At 30.2% G+C, this 20,907-nt stretch overlaps 1 protein-coding gene across 1 annotated transcript in view; it reads left to right on the top strand.

The window, feature by feature from the left end:
• Positions 1-20,907, top strand: part of LOC148277354 (adenylate cyclase type 6-like) — a 428,970-nt gene that overhangs the window by 132,827 nt on the left and 275,236 nt on the right. The window contains exons 5-6 of the mRNA XM_088233010.1: positions 177-552; positions 11,693-11,813. Of these exons, the coding sequence (XP_088089136.1) occupies positions 177-552; positions 11,693-11,813 (497 nt within the window). The remainder of the gene's footprint in view (positions 1-176; positions 553-11,692; positions 11,814-20,907) is intronic.

The raw sequence follows: 20,907 nt of genomic DNA, 5'->3' as shown, positions 1-20,907 counted from the left end.
TTTTTATTGCGTTTTTAATTCAGCAGAGATAATTTAGTATTACCAATGTATCATCATGGGTTGGGACATAACAAGATAGAGTGGAGACAAAACCGAAAATTCCTGAAGCCTTACAAAAATGACATGTAAAATTGAAATGAAATGTAATTGTAAAATGTTTTTTTTTTTTCTTTCAGATCGAGATGTTGTACCAGAGGTATTTCCTTCGCATGAACCAAGCCAACATGACGTATTTGTTGGTCCTGCTTATCGTTATAACCTTGGCAATGATAGCCGTGCACTCTACTCTGCTTGTCTTGGGGAACAATGCGCACAATTTCGAGGACAACATGACTCCCTGGAACGGCTATCCGAATGGAAGATTTGGCCTCCCTGTTGAAAATTTGGGTAGTACTCCATACTCCGGGACAAGTTTCGATGAAAACTTTCATTTCGATACCGCGGCTGACAGGGGTGAGGCGGCGGAGATACTCAGGATTGGATATACCAGTGAACGGATTGGAAAGATTGTCATGCTGTGTTCGTGCGTGCTTACTACGTGTGTTTACATCGGTGAGCTTTATTTTAATAAACTTTTATTTATAAACAACTTTAAGTTCCAAAAATAAGTAATTTGACGGACTTATTGCTTAAAGCAATAACGTTTAGCCAACCAAAAAACAGACAAGTCAAATAAAAAGATTGGTCAAAATTTTGTACTAGAAAACCATAAACGTATATCGAAAGATACCTACATTTATTGAAATAAAAAAAGCGTGCTTTATTTAAAATAACGTCTATTTTTTAAATGGGAGATGAGGCATGAATATATTAACATCTATAAAAATAAGTACATTTTGTTATCCATCTTTAATTACGAAGGATTTGGGATCAGATAATGAGTTTAGAACGAGAGAGAAATAGAAACCATGGACAACAACAACAACAACAACAACAACAAACCATCACGCCGTTTCCCCGCAGAGAGAATAGAATGCCATAACACTCTATTTTGGCATACAGACCTCGCTTCCTCTACATTCATACATCTTTTCATGAACGCACGCCGATTATTCCTACTTTTGACATGTCCATCTTCAAGTATTTGATATACTTGATCGTGCCATGTCTTTCTCGGTCTTCCTCGTTTTCTGCATCCATCAACATTTGCATCTTAGATCCTTTTAGCCGTTCTTTCGCTGTCCATTCGCTCTACATGTCCAAACCAACGCAGCACCCCTTTCTTGATTCTGTCAATAATGCATGTCTCAGCCTTACACACTTCACGGATCTCGAAATTTGTGCACCTATCATAAATCGGTTTACCACACATTCGCCTGAGGGATCGCATTTCGACAGCATTTAACCTACTTTCATCATTATTTTTCCTACTCTATACTTCGCTCCCATACATTAGAGTTGGAACTAGAACTGAGGAAACCATGGAAAGAGATAAAAATATATATTTAAGAAAAAAACAGTAAATACTCGGGAAGTTCAGGAATCAGGGTATATAAAATAATGTTTCCGGCGTTTCTTGAAAGTGGCTAGAGAAGGTGCTAGAGAAGGTGGCTAGAGAAGTGAAGGTAGCTCATTCCAAAGTCTAGTAGCTTGGACGGAAAAGGAAATGCTGAAAAATGATGTGCTTTGTCGAGGAATGGAAAGTGTTTTCCCCTGAGAAGAGCAAAGCGAAAGACCATGATCAGAAAAGTAAATGAAATTCTCAGCAAAGTATTTTGGAGAGCAAGGATTGTGAAGAATATTATAAAGAAGTGAGAGAGATAAAAATAAAGCCACTTGAGTCCGGGGCGAATGAGTAATACATGATCATACTTTTTAAAATTGAAAATGAAGCATATTCATTGATTCTGCAAATGCTTCAAATGATCTCTGAGTTCCGGATTGGCGTCAAGATAACAAATATTCGCATTGCGCGGAGAAGACAATAGAAAAGATTGGGACAGGTTTTTTTGTATTGTGTAAATTTTTAGCAGTTAAAATCTCTGACGAGTGTTTTTACTCGATGGTTACTCTCAGCTGAACAACGCATTTAGTTAATATAGGAAATCAGTCAATTATACACCGGACCAGGTGGTTTTTGAAGTTACGCGGAATGAAAATAAACATTAAATTATCAATGCGTAAAAGTAATATAGTGTTTCTTTTGAGAATTAGCTACATCTCTCTTTTACTGACTAGGTGCAGGGAGGTATACGAAAAGTGATAGGGAAAAATCTTTATTCCTATTTTAAAAATAAAATTTTGGTCAAGTCATATTTTTCAAAAAAATTTCTTAAAATAAAATCTCGAAATTATTTTTATGCTAGAAAATCTAGCATTTTACTTTTTAACACAATTTTTATTTTTGGAATAAATTAGGTTTCGGTGTACTTAAAATAAGAGTTCATTATTATGGTTATCTGAATAATTCATAATTATGTTATTTTATGATTATTATTATTTTTCTTTTTTTTTTAAATATTAGTTTTTATAATTTACCCAAATATTTCAATTTTGGTGGCCATTTTTAAGGACTTGTAGATAACTCACTATTAGAAAATGGAAATTAAGTTGGGGTAGAGTGGGGTTTAAACCTTGGACCTGATCAGTCAGCAACACTAGCCACGCAACCACAACCGGATTTAAATGCTTATGCTTACACATATTTACTATGAATTATTATATCAAGAGTTTAAAAAAAAATCTATGATACTTATCTGGTTAAGTACTAGTTATATCACATTTGTATATAAAATATTGTTTTATATTGTCTCGCCATTTTGCCCTTTGCATATTAAATAAATTAAAAATATTTATAAAAAAAAACCTAAACCATGTTTTAAATAAATTGACGCCCTGCGTTACAATTATGGTAAAACTGAGTTCGCAATATTCCTATATAATATTATGTTTTATTGTCCAAAATAAAATTGCATTTTAATACGACATTAAAAAAACATGAGGTATGCACGTCATTCGGTTTATTCAAATAAACGAATATAAAAATGTGAACATATAAAACAAACAAAACAAAAATTTAAAAATAAAATGAATTGGTTCATATCAAACGTCATTTATTGCTTTGTAAAATAGATTTAGCTATTTTTATACATTTTTAACTGTTTATTTTTTTTTTTTCTATTGAATATGTTCTGTAACTTGAATTATAAAAATAAAACTTTTATTTTATTGGTTGGTTGGAAGAAATTGCCATTTGGCAATAAGCCCGCCAATATACAAATAACATTATGTACAAAAAGTTAAATAAATAAATTAAATAATTAATACTTTCTTAGCTTAAACAATGCAATGGTTGGGTTGTTTGCCTACCATGTTTTAGATTCCGGGTTTGATTCCTGGGAGGGAAAATGTGAAATATTAAGTTTAAATATGATTTAAAACTTAATTTTTTAATGTCCTTAGACTGGCACCTGAAGCGTAAGACTATTCACTTTACTTTGTATAAAATAAAGTTGATCAATATATGATGCGATTGAAGCACCAATGCAGTATATTATACATCACTAGGTTCGTGTAGGGAAACGATGATGATAAAACATTAAAAAATCATTCGGACGGTGTATTTTAAGTAAGGTGTTCTTTTACGCGTTTACGAGGTTCGAAAAATTCAACAAAATTACTATCATATGCCACCTCAATAGGGTATTTTCATAAACTGGGGATATGATTTTTAATGTATTCAGTATTTAAAGAATATTTTTACGATTCGAACCATATAACTATCAAAATCTGAAACGAATGTTTTCATTTATAATTTCCTATTTAAAGTTTGATAGAAATAAAACAGCCCGTAACTGGCCAAAAGCGTTGATGACGTCACGCGTGACTTATATATCCTACGTTCACTCAAATCCTATACTGAGATACTCCGACGCGGGCGGTTTGTGACTTTTTATTTGTTTTTTCTAGTTAAATTTCGTCTTTTCCTTTGTTTTTTTTTTGTTTTCATTTATAAACATCCATAGCATTATGACTAAAATTGTTTTTTTACAAGGAAAGTCCGATAACTTGCCCAAAATAGATATAATCATGATGGGTATTTTTTTCTCATCCAATACAAACTTTTTAAGTTCGAGTATAGATATGTAAAGGCCGTAAGGTAAGCAAATATATCATGTTTGCTTCCAGAATGTATTCATTCAAATAGTTGTATTATTTGCATGTACTATAAATATATTGTTTAGCGTACATTTAATGCAAAAGGGAAGTAACGTGACTTTGACACAACATAATCCATAAAATACCATTGCTTGTAAACATCTCTGTTACTCGAGTGCGTGTTAGTGCCTTTTTTTTATTAAATGTGATTTACTTAATATATCAGCTAGGGTAAATTACGGAGACAGTGCTATAGAATCTACTTTTTACTTGAATGTAATCTATAGTATAGATTACATTCAAGTAAAACGGACGGGTGATATTTGAATGGTAAAAGGTCGAGTCACCCCAGCAGAACTTAAAGTTAGAACCAAATCGTACTCGGTGACGTTGATTTGCGATGAAGTCTAGGAAATAATAGATTCCTGCAAGTGTGAAAACTGTCCAGCATCTCAAGGTCAGTTGCCATTTTGTAAATGCAATAAATTTCACAAATAAATAAGGTAGGTTTTCATACAGCAATTTTTTCGTAATTTTATTTTTTATTCATATAGAAAACCAACAGTTCCACAAATTAAACTAAGTAACATAAGTACAGAAATATAATACAAATATAAACAATAACGTTCAAAGAATAAACTATTTTAGTATTGTAGTACCTGTCAAGCTTTATAAGTGCTAATTTCAGTACCTACTGTTAGTAAATGTTTATAGTCTACAGTCTACACCATAAAATATAGTATTTCGTACTGAACAAGACCTACGGAAAAAAGAATAGTGGTTTGTTTTTTTTAAAATCTCGTTTCATAACGTTCAAATGCGTTAAACCACTTTTTCTGCATTTTTTCATTAGGTACTAGGAATGGCGAAAAAAGCTTTATTTTGCGTCTTCACCGTAGTGTTTGTGCACATCGGAATTAAACAGTACTTGTATCTTATAACTAAAGACATTTTATGCGCGTTAATTAGTTAAAACAACCAATTACAACAAAAACAACACGTAGGCTATACAAATTCGTATGAATTTGTTTGAACGGTCAGTCAAATTCGTAACGCGTGACGTCACAAGCCCATACGGCATCCGAATGTTCGTTTTGGCGCCAATTCAAAGTATACGTTTTTAAACCGCTCTGAAAAATTAACGCGTGGACATAAAAAAATAAAAACAGTACAGTTACCATCGTAATTTTTTTTTCAATTTTTTTGCAAAATAAAAAAAAAACGTGAAAATACCCTATTATATTCTACATGTATATTCATTATTTGACTGCAAAGTCACATCAATATTATATGTCTTATCCTAAAGGTGGTTGAAAAAACAGAGGTTGAATACATAAAATCATTAGATTCATTATTGCATCCATACGCACATTATTTTTGAATCAGGTTACGGTTATGTGGTAGTATCGCGATATTATGGATCAGCCCGCCATGGAACTATTTACAAAAACTTGATTTGCAATTAGGAATTTGAGAAAACCGACCCGAATTTGAAACTTTGAGATTAAATTAAACAAGAACAAAAAACATCTAGCATCTAAACGGCACAGAATGGTAATTGTTTCACAGTTTGTAACGTGAACGTTTAAATTCATAAGCTCCGTTTAAATAGGTTTAAATAAATCTGGATTTAAATAACCTCTGTTGAATCATAATATCGTAAAATATTGACTTATAAATGAAAAAGTCAGCTTTATTGTATTGGGTATGTTAAATTAGTTAAATTTATTTATTATCTACAACTAATATTTCTGTGCGTATTTCTTACTTATAATTACAGTTAGTGAATAATTTCTAAGAGAAATTCCCCATGCGAGAGGTAATCAACAGTATCTCCAAAAACCCAATTTTTCGGGAGAGACCAATAAGTGATTTAAATATCTTGTATTTTTTCAAAGAGAGGCTTAAAATTAAATTTGTTTCCTAAAAAATATTGAAACGCAATACAAAAATACGCATTTTGAAAATCCATGGGAGTACTACATGTTTTCATACCATTTTTAACCTCCAATGTGGTGTGGAGATACTATTTTTTTTTTTATAAATAAATTAAAAGTAATGCTATTTACCATGTAATAGGGGATAAAAAATTATGTTTCGACATAGTAATAACTCCATTCCATCATATTTGAAGTAACCGTAGTTTACTTCTCGCATACCTACTGAATAATTTTTTTATGTTATTTACTAAAAGAACTGTTTTTTTGTTCAAATTAAAATGGCAACATTGGAAATGCTCGAAAAATGCTGAATTAATTTTATATTTTCTCATTCCAATTTATTTTTTAATTGATTTTTGTTGGCCGTAAGCCTTTTAGAATTAATGGGAAAAAGTATTTGAAAATCTTGAAAAAAATTAATCGAGAGCTATTGCGATAACAAGAATATTTTTATTTTAAACTTCTATGGGAAGGGTAGAAAGAAAAACTTATTAAGACTTTTTATTTACGAAATATTTCAATGTCTACACCAATGACAGAAAAAACCACCAATGACAGTGAAAACAAATTCCCGGTAGAGGCGGCAATATCATTTGACGTAAAAAGTTACAAATATAAAGGCAGTACGTAAATACGCACAATAATTATTTATTAAAAATATCCACACAAGCAAGCCTCAAACAACAATGTTCGTTAAAGGTTATTCGAAAAATGTGAGCAACTTTTATTGTAAAATGCTGGAATATAATTAACGAATGAACAGTTTTATGGTTAAAATAAAAATTGTTTCGAACAATAATTTGACTACAGAGGAATTTAATATAACTCTGTATTTTCTGCATATTACGCAGTTGAAAAATATATTATTATTCAGTTTTGTGAATATTTTAATAAGTTTAATATCATAAGTAGCAATGATAAATATCGTTAAATTGTTTTTTTCTTATACTTGTTATAAAAAAATGTTTAATAAAGAAAAATTACTAAAAGTAATGTTTTCTTTCTGATCCTTTGTCAGGTGTAAAAAAGGCTTTTAAAAATTATTTTGACTTACCACCAAAGCTTCATAAAACATTTCAAATGGTACCTAAAGTATGTATATCTGCAAACATCTAAATGCAAAGTTATATTATTTAATATGGATAGTCAAAAAGTAAGTGCTTCAATTATTTATATATTTCATATTTATTAATACATTTTAAGTTGATCAGAAATGGAATAAAATTCCGACAATTCCAGAAATGGAAGAAACAGAACAAGATTCAAACTACTTCTGTTGCAAAGTTCTGCGCTCTTCAAAAAAAGTTTTTTTTTAAGACTTAATAAATACATATGGTCAAATTTGTTGGGTAGAGATAGAACGCAATAAAAAAATTGCAAAATCCCGAAAAATTCGTTAAAATCAGTTTAACTGCATTAAACTCTTTTTAATGTAAAGATTACAATGCTAATCAATGCGTCTGAGAATTAAATGTAGCTTTGGAATTTAAACTTTATAAACTCATGCAATTACTGAGTCAAGAACACTCTTCAGTACTAATCACATTGTACTTTAGTTAAATATATTCGAACAGAACGTTATTGTTGTCAACTGTTGTAACTATTTTGTAATTCTTGTACCGTGCGAACTTTTTTGAACTATTTCAATTACATGAAAGTTGGACATTTTACAAACGTGTGGATTCCGAACTGTGAAACTAACCGTTCGTAAAACCAGAATTTTAAATGCACGTTTTGGTCTAAGCTTCGAGTTTCAAGTTTATTTCTTAGTTTTTCCAACATTTGAATTTCGTTTTAAATGTTGCTTTGTTGATTAAAATGTAACCGGTAAAAAAATATTACAAATAACTTTTTTTATTCGTATCTCCGCATTTTTTTTAGTAACATTAATTTATTTAATATAACACAACATGCTTTGGTAATAATTACTACTAATTTTATAAAAACTATTTTAAATTATTAACATAAGTGAAGTATGAAGTTTTATCGACTATTATTAATATTTAAAGCATTAACTTTGTGGTCAAACATTTTACTAAATGCTATAAAATATTTTTATATAACCAGCTACTAATTTTTCTATGTCTACTGGTTTCGAGACGTACCTGTCACTTCGTCAATTAAACCAACATGCAAAACCCACTATACACCTTCACCATAGTTGTTGCACAAAAATATAAAACCAACACGACATGCATTTGAATAAGCACATGCACTGACTAGGTCAAACATGCACTGATTAAATTATGAAAACATTCTGTTGTTTGAGAATTAATGAAAAAGGTAGAAGGGATAGAGGGAGGGGGTAAGCTTAATAGGGTGACCATTCAATGGAACATCGTATAAAGGACTATATTAGAAGTTTGTTTGATTATTGATCAAAGGAACATTATTTTTTAAAGCTTTCCTAATGTGAAATATTTCTATTTTATTTACTTTCAACCCTTTATTATTTGTTTGTGAAGACACCTAAAATGTTTTTTTTTTTTTTAATTTAAAAAAAAATCTTATTAAGAAGGTAAAAACATGTACAGAAAATATAACACTAATATCCAAATTATTTGATTTTATTTCAACATAAACTGAAGGACTATTTAATTTTAGGAAATAATTTAGGAAATACATATATTATATAATAACTTTAGGAAATATCCACTAGTTTCGATCTAGCCAACACTTCTTCAAAATATTTAGTAACTGATATAAATCACGAATTATATGTTATTTATCTTACGACAAAAAAATAAAACACAAAAATTAGAAAGTAAACAATTTTATGGTATGGTGACATCCAGTTGAACATGGGCCAGGAAGCAGAGTGTAAAGCTCTGGCAAAAAGTACCTGATCAGCACCATGCAAAAAACCTGATAAAAGAATGCTCGCAAAGTTTTGCTTTTGACCTAATAAATCTCAGCCAAAATCAAGTGAAGGTTATCACTAGATTTTTTATTAATATCCCTACAGAGATGAGGTAGAATTTTTTAAAATTCAAGATTATGGATATTCGAGCGCTTACAGGGCGTATGACCTGTCATTGGCTGGGTTAAGTGGCCACTTTACGTACTACAACATTCCCCATTCCGCTTACTAGCGAATATCGACACAGGTAACATTTTTGATTTTTGTATATATGTTATTAAATGAGAAACCATTCACAAGCGTGTTGGAGCGCCATCTATGTATTGATATTGAAGTTAAGTATTTTTAATTAGCATATTACTTTATTTTATGTATTTAAGACTCTTCCGAGTTAAATTAAGTACTAGTAATCGCCTGCAGATGACTCTGCAATTTATTTTTACTTATATTTTGACCAGATCTTATTACACAACATTATTTTTGGTACGTGTATTTTGTACATACACTAGAGCCCGCCCAGGGCACTGCGGATTAAACAAACACCTTGCTAGAATGAACATTTTCAAAACTTTTTCTCATAAACAAGAAATTTCTTACAAATGACCTTTAGGGCTGTCGCATGTCGGTAAAAAATATCATTTGGATATTGCCACTACATTCAATGTGTTTAAAACGTTTAAATAGGACTAAGGGTACATTTAATGACATTAAAATAGAAAAATAATTTATAAAACAATATCAGCCAGAAGCAGAGATAGCTGAAAATATCATACCTTTTTTATTTGGTCTTATAATTTGAACACGTCTTTGTTTAACTCTAAACCAATAGTATTGTAAACATGTTGCAACAGAGAGGGAAAACATTTTTGAGAAGGGAATATGGGAGTCTAGGAATGTACAGTGCTTATGACCTGTCATTGGCTGGTTTAAGTAGACACTTTACACACGGTGTAACATTCACCATTCTGCCTATGTTTAAACATTTATATTTCCTCATTTCCTTCCATCTGTTGACTTTTGTGAAGTAACAGAGCTGAAACCTTAGGCTGTTCAAACAAAGGCATAACGCTGAATGTTACACAGTGTGTGAAGTGGACACTTAAACCAACCAATGACAGCCCTGTAAATGCCTAGACTCCCATGTTCCCTTTTCAAAAATGTTTTCCCTCTCTGTTGCAACAAATTTCAATATGAACAACTCCCTAGGGAGAAGATCTAGCCAGTCTGCAAGCATTTGGACATACTCAAAACATTGTCAAATAGTATTGTACATTTTTGTTAAAAAAATGGGCATTTGATATTTTTTTCTCAAGACATCCGCTGACACAGCATTATTTCAAATTGTGCAAATTGATATCCTGGCTGCATGTTGTTCAAAAGTAAAAGAATCATATTCAACAAAATGAATTGTTAACGTTAAGATAAAATGTTAGCATATTGAAATATTTAAATAAATATTACAAAGAACCAAAGTTGCTGATGCCATGAGCCGTGTCCCAAGACTAAAGTGGCTATGGGCAGAGTATACGGCTTGACAGGGAGAAACCACATTGGTGCTAATTATATTGTGAAGGCCCTGGACAAATAAAAAAATTGCCGGAAGGCCACCAAAGATATGGACCGACGACATTGTTTGGATAGCTGGTGGTGCTTGGATACAGAGAAGCCAAGACAGTGACAAATGGAAAGTGTCGGAATATCCAGCATCCATATCCCGCAGGGAATAAAGGAAGGCTAGCTAAGATGAAAATACGTTATTTATTAAGCAAAGAAAAAAATAAGTTATATTCTTTGCTTTTAAAATGACCACAATCAATAATGTACATTGAATTATAGAATATTAAAAAAAAAAAAACATAAAAGTCCATCAATAATAATTAAACAAATAATTGCATAGTATTATTTTATGTATTTTCAATACGTAGTGTACCTAACCATTTTTTTTTATTTGTGAAAAGAGGAAAAAGTAATATCACGTTATTTTAAGACAACAAAAGAAATTTCTTCAAATCAGTCAACAAAGTTATTTTGAATTAAAAATTCACATTCCGTAAGAAAATTGATGTAACTTTTAAAAATACGCATATATTCACTCAGTATATTTTATATCTCATTCAGAGTACGAAACATAAAACGATTTGAAACTTTTTCGTTTTTACACAAGTCCCGAACACGGAGTTTCAACGTCAGTATTATAAAGACAATACAGTAAGCATGCATTTGCATTTTTAAGTGTTTTATCTCCTTTGTGTAAGATAATGTCTTTTATGTAAGAGTTCTTTGCTATTTTAAATACGTAGCTTTATTCACTTAACTCTCTTCGTGTTTAAATTTTGATTACTTTAAAATGTAAAAACATGGATTTAAAAATAATAAATGTGAAGAGACCGCACGAAAACCAGTAATAAAAATTAATTTTAAATTATTATTATTTTCCTAGTCTGTATTTTTTGGTATTTACTCTTTATTCGTACGCCGCACCATTTTATACATTTACATTGTTGAATAAAAATGTATTTCAAGTTGAGTTTTCTACATTTTTCTTACATATTTTAATGTAAAGTACAAAAGATTAAAACAAATGGAAATACCAAAAGTTTTTAAATAATGTCTTCGGTGCAGACAGAATACTATTTTATGTATTCGCGAAAATCAATTCAGATTGTAAAGGGTTATTTATATTTAAACACCCACCCTTCACCAATTTCATATTTGCTTGGCTACCGTATTCCCTGTAGTTTTTTTCATCCTTTTTTTACATATTCATTATATTGAAGTTGTTTATTTGTTTCAGTGCTGTTGGCGTTTCTCTATCGACCTGCCATGAATGAAGTTTACCTGCTTGTCATGTCGTACATCGTCGTTGGGACCTTTTTCGTCATAGTTATTTCCATGGTCATGTACACCATACCAAGGTAAGAACAAGTGTATATTAATTATTTCTCGCTTTTGGCTTTTCGCGGACCACAGCAAAATTCTCAAAATATTTCAAACTTTACAAGACTGTTTTCTCAGACAGATCAGACATTAATTCTTTTAACCAATGGTTTAAAGTCAATAAGTTAAAATTAAATATTTAAAAAATGCAAAATAATGTCATTTCATAGAACAAAACAACCGATTTCCTTCGAGCACCTTATAGAAAACTACAAAATTGATGTAATTAAGTATATCGGAGATTTAGACATTGTTTTGGACTATAAACTAACGAACAACGAGCATATAGATAATACAGTAAATAAATCACTGAAATTACTTGACTTTATTAACAGAATATCCCCTGATTTTACTAATTTCCGTACAATCAAAACTCTTTATTGCTCAACTGTTCGCCCTCTTTTTGAATATGCCTCCGTGGTCTGGTCTCCATTCTATGTCAATCGCATAAATCACATTGAATTAGTCCAACATCGCTTACTTCGAAAAGTAGCGTGGATGCTCGGACTACAGAAAGATAATTATTCTTATGCTGAAATAGAGTCAACGTTAAATATTTCTAGTCTACAAAAACGTAGAACTAATATTGATTCCATACATATGTTTGGCATACTAAATGTTATAATCGATATTCCACCACTACTAGGACAAGTAAAATTCAATATTCCGACTCGTAGGTTGTTCATCGATCAGCGTAGAACAAACTATGGCCTTAATTCTCCAATGACCCGTCTTTGTCGTATTGTTAACTCAATCTGGACTTTTTTGGTTTAAGTTTACAACGATTTAAACAAGAACTTCATTAAAAGTCCAGATCTTGTCTTTATGTCCTTTATGTTTGTCAATGCTTCTTTTCTTATTTTTAAAATGTTTTTACCAATTCTTTTATTGTTACATTTAAACCCTTTAAATTGTGTACATGGACAATGTCCGTCAATAAATAAATAAATTTATTTATTTTATTCATTTTTTTATATTTTTTTTATTTATTTATTTAATCCAATATAAAATACAATACCAATACATTGTTAACAAAAATGTCTATACAATAGGTAGGTACATTCAATATATATAAATATTTTTATGGATATAGCCACTCCACTGGCCCACAGGCACGTTCCGGAGTGTCAGTGTATTTTTTATTTGTACATAATTGTACATAATTTCACATCAATTGTGTAAAAATTTAAAAGAAATGAATAAAATTAAAAATTAAAACATATCTACATTAATAAAACGAAAAAGGATTTTCAAGAAACTATAATTACATTCTTATATATGAAACATATTCCTCAGCTTCCTGTCTAGTCTTTTTAGCAATCCATTTATGTACTCTAGCTTTGAAAATATTGTTTTTCATTTTGTTCGCCAATATGTCCTTGCTTAAAAAGTTGTATGGCTTAGGGGCCAGAAACGTATAATGCCTTTGTCCGAAATTTGTTTTTTTCTTTGGGAGCAGAAGTATTGTCTTTTGTCTTTGCCTAGTGTCGTAAATTTGTTGTCCGTCATTATGTCTGTCAGGATTTTGATGGAAATGTCTTAAAATTGTCTTTATGTAAATTTGTAATTTATTTTTAAATTTGATAGTTACAGAAAACAAACAAATATATATTAAGTATATAAATACTGTCAGTTAAACTTTAAGGGCCTGTCCTTAGTAACTGGCCTAACGTGACAGCGACAGCGGCTACATGCACGACTTTGCAGGCAATTGAATGTCCACAGTGGGAGCGACGAGCCTTTTTTGCGACCAACGGTTATATACAGGGGTTGTTGACCATAAAGAGTATTTATTATTGTTTTTATACAGTCAGCTTATGCAACAGCTAAAATTGAATAAACAAAATGGTTTGCTCAAAATTATTACAAATAGAGAATAAATGGTGAATTCTTCACTTTATATTAGAAACAGAGACTGAACCCTGCAAATTTTTAAAGTATGCAGTATGTAATATTAATAATCTAATATCCAGAAATTCAAATATATTCGTACAGAATATATTTGAATTTCTGGACGACAGCTTGTAATCACTTTTTTGTTCTTGCGTGGATAGTTTATTTGTGTAAAATAGTATGTTTGTGTAGTGTGTAGGTACCTTCATGTATACCTTATTCAAACATACGTATGAAATAGTGCGATAACAGTTCGCATATGTACTGTCATACATAACGTGAATATTTTGATATTCAGAATATTTTTAAATTATAAGAAAAGCATCATAACTCAACATTTCACTAAGCGTAAGTAAATAATAAGTTTTATGCATAACTATTATATTTTTGTACAACTATTGCACAATTAAAAATGATTTATACAAATTAAGTAATTATACATAATTGTGTAATTTATTCATATCATATCATGTGCATAAAAGTATACCAATATACCTAATTTATTGACTGTCTAACTAGGATTATTTACAACGTTCCAAAAAAACAAAATATAAAAACAGACTAATTAATATCGAAATCAATATTTAAAAATAAAAAAAAACGTTGAAAAACATAATTTAGAACATAGAAAAATACATTCAAAAACGTAGTTAATAACATAGTAAAAAACATAGTAAAAAGGAAACAATAAATTAAAAAACACAATTAAGAACACAGAAAAAAACGTTATAAATCAAAAATGTTTAAAAAAAGACATTGTAAAGAATTTAGTAAGTGACATAGTAATAAGCATAGTTAAAAACGTTGTAAGAGACATACTAAAAAACAAATTAAAAAATACAATATAAATATAAAAATATAAACGAGGATAAAGTATAAAAAAAAACATCGCAAAAAACACGGCAAAAGAAAACAGTTTAGAGTTAATCAGTTACAATAATTACTATTTATTTACAACAATTATTGTGAAATTGAACAATAATTTACTAACATTTTATTTAATTTTTTACCACAAAGTTAATGCTTTGATTGTTAATTGTACCTGCGTGATAATATAAATAAATATATATTTTTTAATACTGATGCATTGAGATATTTTGAAACAAATAAACTATCTAAATAATACCCTCAGACTACTATTACTACTACTATCATACGCCATTTTAACGTAAAGGTAGACAGGGAGAATGGACCACCCCAAACATGTATCCTGACAAACATTCCTAGCTTCTTCCACATTCATACATCTTGTCATACATGTCCTCTGATTCTACCTGCTTCTGACACAAGCAGACCTCAGATTGGTCGTCCTCGTCCCACGATACCGTTCATTCTCGACGTCTATGCCTGTTTTACCATTCTTTTGTCACATATTCGTTCTACATCACCGATCTCAAAAATCCTTTCTTATAATAATATTTGGGTTTTTCCAAATGTTTGTAGACAAAAGACTAGATTTTACCCACTCGTGAGTCATTAAGATTAACAAATTACAACAGGGATGGAGAACATTCTAAAGAAGAGAATATGGAAGCCTAGGCATTTACAGGGCTTATGACCGAGTGGATAAGTTCCAGTTTTTTGTCTAAAAACATTTAGACAAATTCAAATATTACAATCGGGTTGTGGTCCTGTGGCTAGTGTCTAAGACTTTTGGACCAAAGGTCCGTGGTTCGAATCCTACTCTACCCCAACTTGATTCCCATTTTCTAATAGTGAGTTATTTACAACTCGTTGAAAATAGGCCTCAAAATAAAATATTTGGGTAAATCATAAGAACGCAAATATTTCTTTAAAAAAAAAAAAACAAAATTTCCAAATAGTCCAAAAATAAGTGTAAAAATTTGAAAATTGTTTTCAGGCGTTGCCTTGTATGTGAAATAATTTTATCGGATGAATCTCTGCGCAACAATTAAGGTTTCAGCTCTTTAACTTCACTAAAATCAACAGGTGGAAGAATTGAAGAACTATGGATGTTCAAACATTGGCAAAATAATGAATGGTACACAAAGTGTAAAATGGCTACTTAAACCAGCCAATGGCAGGCTTTAAGCCCTGTAAATGCCTAGGCTTCCATATTCCCTTCTTTAGAATGTTCTTCATCCCTGTTGTAATTTGTTAACCTTTCTTATAAATTTTACCTGACTCAGATTCACACTATCACCTGATTTTATCATTTGTTACCCTATCACACATTGATTTTCGACACATTCGTCTAAAAGATCGCATTTCGACCGCCTTCACTCAGCTTTCATTCTTCCTGCCAGTTCCATGTTTCACTTCCATACATAAGTGGTTTAGCTTCGATTGACATATTTTTATTAATAATTAGTGGACCCGACCGACGTTGTCCTGACCAAACGTTGGCTTGCCTGCTATTAGCTAGTTAAACAAATGTTTTTTCGTAAATAAGGACACACGTTATTATTTGTTTTGGACTTATTTGAGCTAATTATATATTTGTAATTAAGGTTAGGTTTTTGTTTAATCTCTTTATGTGATAGGCAAAGAATCTTCGTCGTGCTCAAATCGAAATTGTGCAAGAATCACAGCTCTAGTAATATCTAGCCATAATCCAGAGAGAAAATACGGAAATGCGTTTTGTTGAAGAAAATTCTGAGCGTGATTTATCCTGCGTCCTGTAAAATTATAACACTCAACTCATGCTCAATGCAAATTTAGTAATTTTTCAACCGTCAACCGGGTTTCGACGTGACTTTGACATTAAATTCAAAACCAAAATAATAGAAAGAGCTAAAATAGACTAGATCTCGTCTTGAAGTAGTATTTTTTTTTGTTTTTTGTTCTATCTTTAATTTTACTTGATTGTTTATTATTTTATTTGTTCCTGTATTAAGGATAAAAAATGTGTTTACCACCGTTGGAATGGACTGCATAAGTCCGTCAATAAATAATAATTAAAGAAAAATGACTGTTTCGTGAAAGCGTGCAAAAACTATCCGGATAAAAGAAAAAATAATTTATATGTAGGTATCTAGGTATTTTAGACAGTATATTAACATTTTATGTAAGCCCTTTTGAGTGTTTTTATTTCTTTAGGTGTAAAAAATAAGTGCATTAAATCGAGACAAATGAGGAGTTGCGTTTTAAAACCCATAGGTAGGTATAATAATAATTGTATTTTCTGTTTAATATCAAAAGTTTTATGTGGAAAGTCAAAAGTTGGTACCTCAATAATTATTTACTGGTTGATATAACTTATTATATCGTAAGAATTTTGTTAAAAAATAAATGCGATTTTCGATTAAAATCACATTTCCCCTGTCCTAAATATTTACGTAGCAAAAACTCATTTCGATTGATAAAAGTTGCAGAAGCACAAGTTGGTGTCTAAAAATATTGCACGTTTTGATTACAAATTCTGCATCGGTAAGCTTACAACTCGAGTATTTCAGCCTCATTGGGAGGAAATTAATAGGAAGTCCATTGATTGATAATGTTGAGAAATATGCGCTTGGGAACAAAATTGATAACTGATAACATCGTCTAGAACCAAATACAATACCGGAAGTTATTGAATTTGTGCTAGTCGACTGCTTATCTGAGAATGCAAAATAAAATAGGTGTAATACTCAAAAAGCAAAATTTTTCAGCGAACAAATACAAAATAATTCTCATAACATTGTGTTGTTATACTAAAAAAATTACGATGACTAAGTTAAGTAAGTATAACGATTCCGATAGCCGTATAAAAAAATACATACAGAACCGCTTATTTCAAATCTATAAGGTCCACGTAATTTTGATCAATTGGTGAAATTGTATTCATTTCTACAAAACAACATTATTAAATTTACAGAAGAAAAAAAACCGTTATGAAATGAAAAAAGTAAACAAAAATTACACTCAGAAACATTGATATTTCATAAAAAAGTAACAAATAGTGTTCACAATTATATTTCATATGGCAGTATTGTACACAATAATGTTTTTATTTAATTTTACATCATAGGAAACCTCAAAAATAATTTAAATATATATATTGTCATCATATAAACATTTTTTAAAAGACACTAAAATCCATCTTTTGTAATTTATTGATGACTAGTGCCATACTTGTCGGGGCTTATCCTCAAACATGGTAGTCATAAATCTTTTTTGTTCTAGGTACTATTCATATTGTATCAGTTATCACGCGTGAGTTAGTAAAAGTTAACTAAAGTGCCGATGTTCAATAAGTACTAAAAAACAAAAGTTATTCTAGCTTTTAAAAATTACATACGTATTTTACTTAATATACTTACAACTAACGAAATCGTTTACCAATTTGTTGTACCAAATATTAAAAAAAAACTTAACTTTTTTATTTTGGCTGATTTTAGCACAATTTTATCACAACAAGATTATATATGGGTAAGATAATACATTGAGAAAATATTACCTTAACTGTATCGGCTTTTTTTGGCGAATTTTTTTTACGGCGGCGATCTTTATATGTGGTTGTTTTAACATTTTTCATAATAAAAATATGGATTTTAATGCCTTTTGCATTCCATAAGGAGCAACAAAGCTCATAAGAACAAATAACATAAATTGTATCAATACTAGTTTATCTATTTACATACTTCTTGTCTTTGTCTCCGTTTTGTAATTTTGTGACCTCTTAAAGTATATTAACTCCTTAAAAAGTTTATAGTATTATTTTGGCCAATTTTAGCACAATTTAAAAAAACATGCATTTTAATATTTGGATGAGATAATAAATTGTAGAAATGGTACCTGATTCGTATCGGCGTTTTTTTTTTAACGGTGGCGATCTTTATATGCGGTCGTTTTGACATTTTTCAAAATAAAAATATCGAGTTTTATGCCTGTTGTTCGCAAAAAGGAGCTACAAAGGTAATAGATTAAAAAATAAAAATAAATTATTACTGAAGTATCCATCTTCAAACTTTATGACTTTTTCTTTGTTTGGTAATTTTGTGACCTCTCGAAGTGTATAAGCTCCTTTTAATGTAATAAAAGGTGTATAATTCTATTATTTTGGCTGATTTCAACACAATTTAAAGAATATAGATTACAATATCTGGATAAGATAATAAATCGGAAAATGATACCTCACCTGCATCGGCGTATTTTTTTTAATGGCGGTAATCTTTATGAGGTCGTTTTGACAGTTTTTTTATAGTAAAAAATATCAAGGTTATGCCTATTGCATGCAACAAGGAGCTACAAAGGTAATAGGTACAAATAATTTAAATGTTATTAATACTGAAGTATCTATCTACATACTTTATATCATTTTCTCCGTTTGGTAATTTTGTGACCTTTCGAAAAGTATAAAAGCTCCCTTTGATATATATAGTAGTAAAAAGTGAACAAAAGAAAATCATAAAACGGTTAAATCTGAAATGGGTGCTGGAGATCTATGATGAATATATTTTTTCTGATGATGCTGTATATATGTATTATGGTAATTTCAAAACCAATAAACTATCAAATAATGGTTATTCAGCAAAATAAATCAATATTTTTTTCAATGTTTAGAAATAACTGGGTATCCAAAAAATTATGACCAGGAATGACAAAACAGGTTCAACTTAGTGATCAAACAACAGAGTTTAAACCCAAGGGTAACGTTATCCTATCCTACCAGCTTTGATAATAATTATTTATAAGTAGTGCAAATACTTCAAGAGTACGACTTTAAAAATAAGGTGATGCGAAAAAGCAATAAAACAATGAGCTTTGCATAGAGTGAAAAATAATTTTTCAAACTACCTTTCCCAACTAAATGCATTTAAACGCAAGTTTAATGAATGAAAAGATATTAAAAATTTACATGTAAAACGTAAAGGTAAAAAATTGGAAAGATTCAAATATTTTGAAATAAATACAAGTAATAAAAAGCCCTGTTAAGTTTGCTCTGTTCATGAAAATAAACAACAAATATATTTTTAGAATTTTTTAATTTTTATATTTTTTTTAAATTTAAATATTATTGTATCTTTTTCACCTGTTTTTTTTTTCAATTTAAAAATAATTTATGGTACTTGCAACATTGAACACATCAAACTTCAGTTGACAAGCTTGCCAACACAGGATGAAGTCGGGGTTACCAACTCTGTAATGGAATCTGTTTCGTATGGTTATGATAATTGTATAAAATTATTGTTAACTAAATATTTTGATGCAAAGTAGCGTGTATGAAACAAAGGATTTTAACTAAATGAAATTAAGTTATAACTGAATCAACATATAATAAAATAAAATAAAACAAAGGAATACCAAACAATACTGTTTGAACCTAACCATGGGAATTGGAAAAAAAATGTTTAATATTATTAGAGAGAAACAATCTAATTTTGAAGGCAACCAGAATTCATGGTGGTCGAGTAGAGTCTGCCTGAGGTTTCCAATCGTTAACGCCGTGTTGCGTCTCTGTGTTGGCAGGCTTGTCACCAGGAGTTTTATGTGTACAGTGTTACAAGTGCCCATAAACCTACCTATACTTTAATGATATTTTGTTATTAATAAAAGATTTCAAAACTTTAACTTATTTACCCGTCTGAAGATGCCCTTTATTGATTGAAAGCTCTTGGTCAAATGAATAAGTAGAAGCGTACCAAGTGTTTTTAAATGATAAATTATATTCAATTGTAAGTTATTATATATATTTAATAATATTTCTAGTATATCCAAATGTTTGCAGACAGGCTGTATTTCCTCTCTTGGGAGTAATTAAAATCTATGGGGTTCGTATCAATGATATACATGTGGTAAATAAGTATACGTAAAATATAGAGTCATGACTCTAAGAAACAAGTCAGCGTTTTCTATTGAATTCAATTCATTACATTCTGAAAAACACGAGATAAACGTCCTGCAGTACATTAAAATTGTCCTTACCATAGAGATATGAGGAATAAAGGAATGTGGCTTATAAAGAGACCACAGGGTGCAATCGACGCCTAGTTTAGTCCAGTAAAGTTCAGTCCTGTAAAATTCAGTCAGTCAGCGTCAGCCACTCAGTCCCAGCATGTAGTTCAAGTGCAGTTATTTCAATTTCTCATCGGCATAACACTCGCGCGACACATTTTATTATTTATTCGCCATGTAATAAATATGCATCAAACAGCAACTTCTTCTCTTTTGACAATCTTTAACTGAGGTAGGAGCTCCACTAACCCTCAAAAATCTAATATAATCTAAAAATCT

This window comes from Micrasema longulum, unplaced genomic scaffold (assembly GCF_059751315.1).
Source record: "Micrasema longulum isolate JH-2025_06_02 unplaced genomic scaffold, ASM5975131v1 h1tg001048l, whole genome shotgun sequence".
NCBI lineage: Eukaryota > Metazoa > Arthropoda > Insecta > Trichoptera > Brachycentridae > Micrasema > Micrasema longulum.
This window is presented reverse-complemented; position numbering and strand designations above follow the sequence as displayed.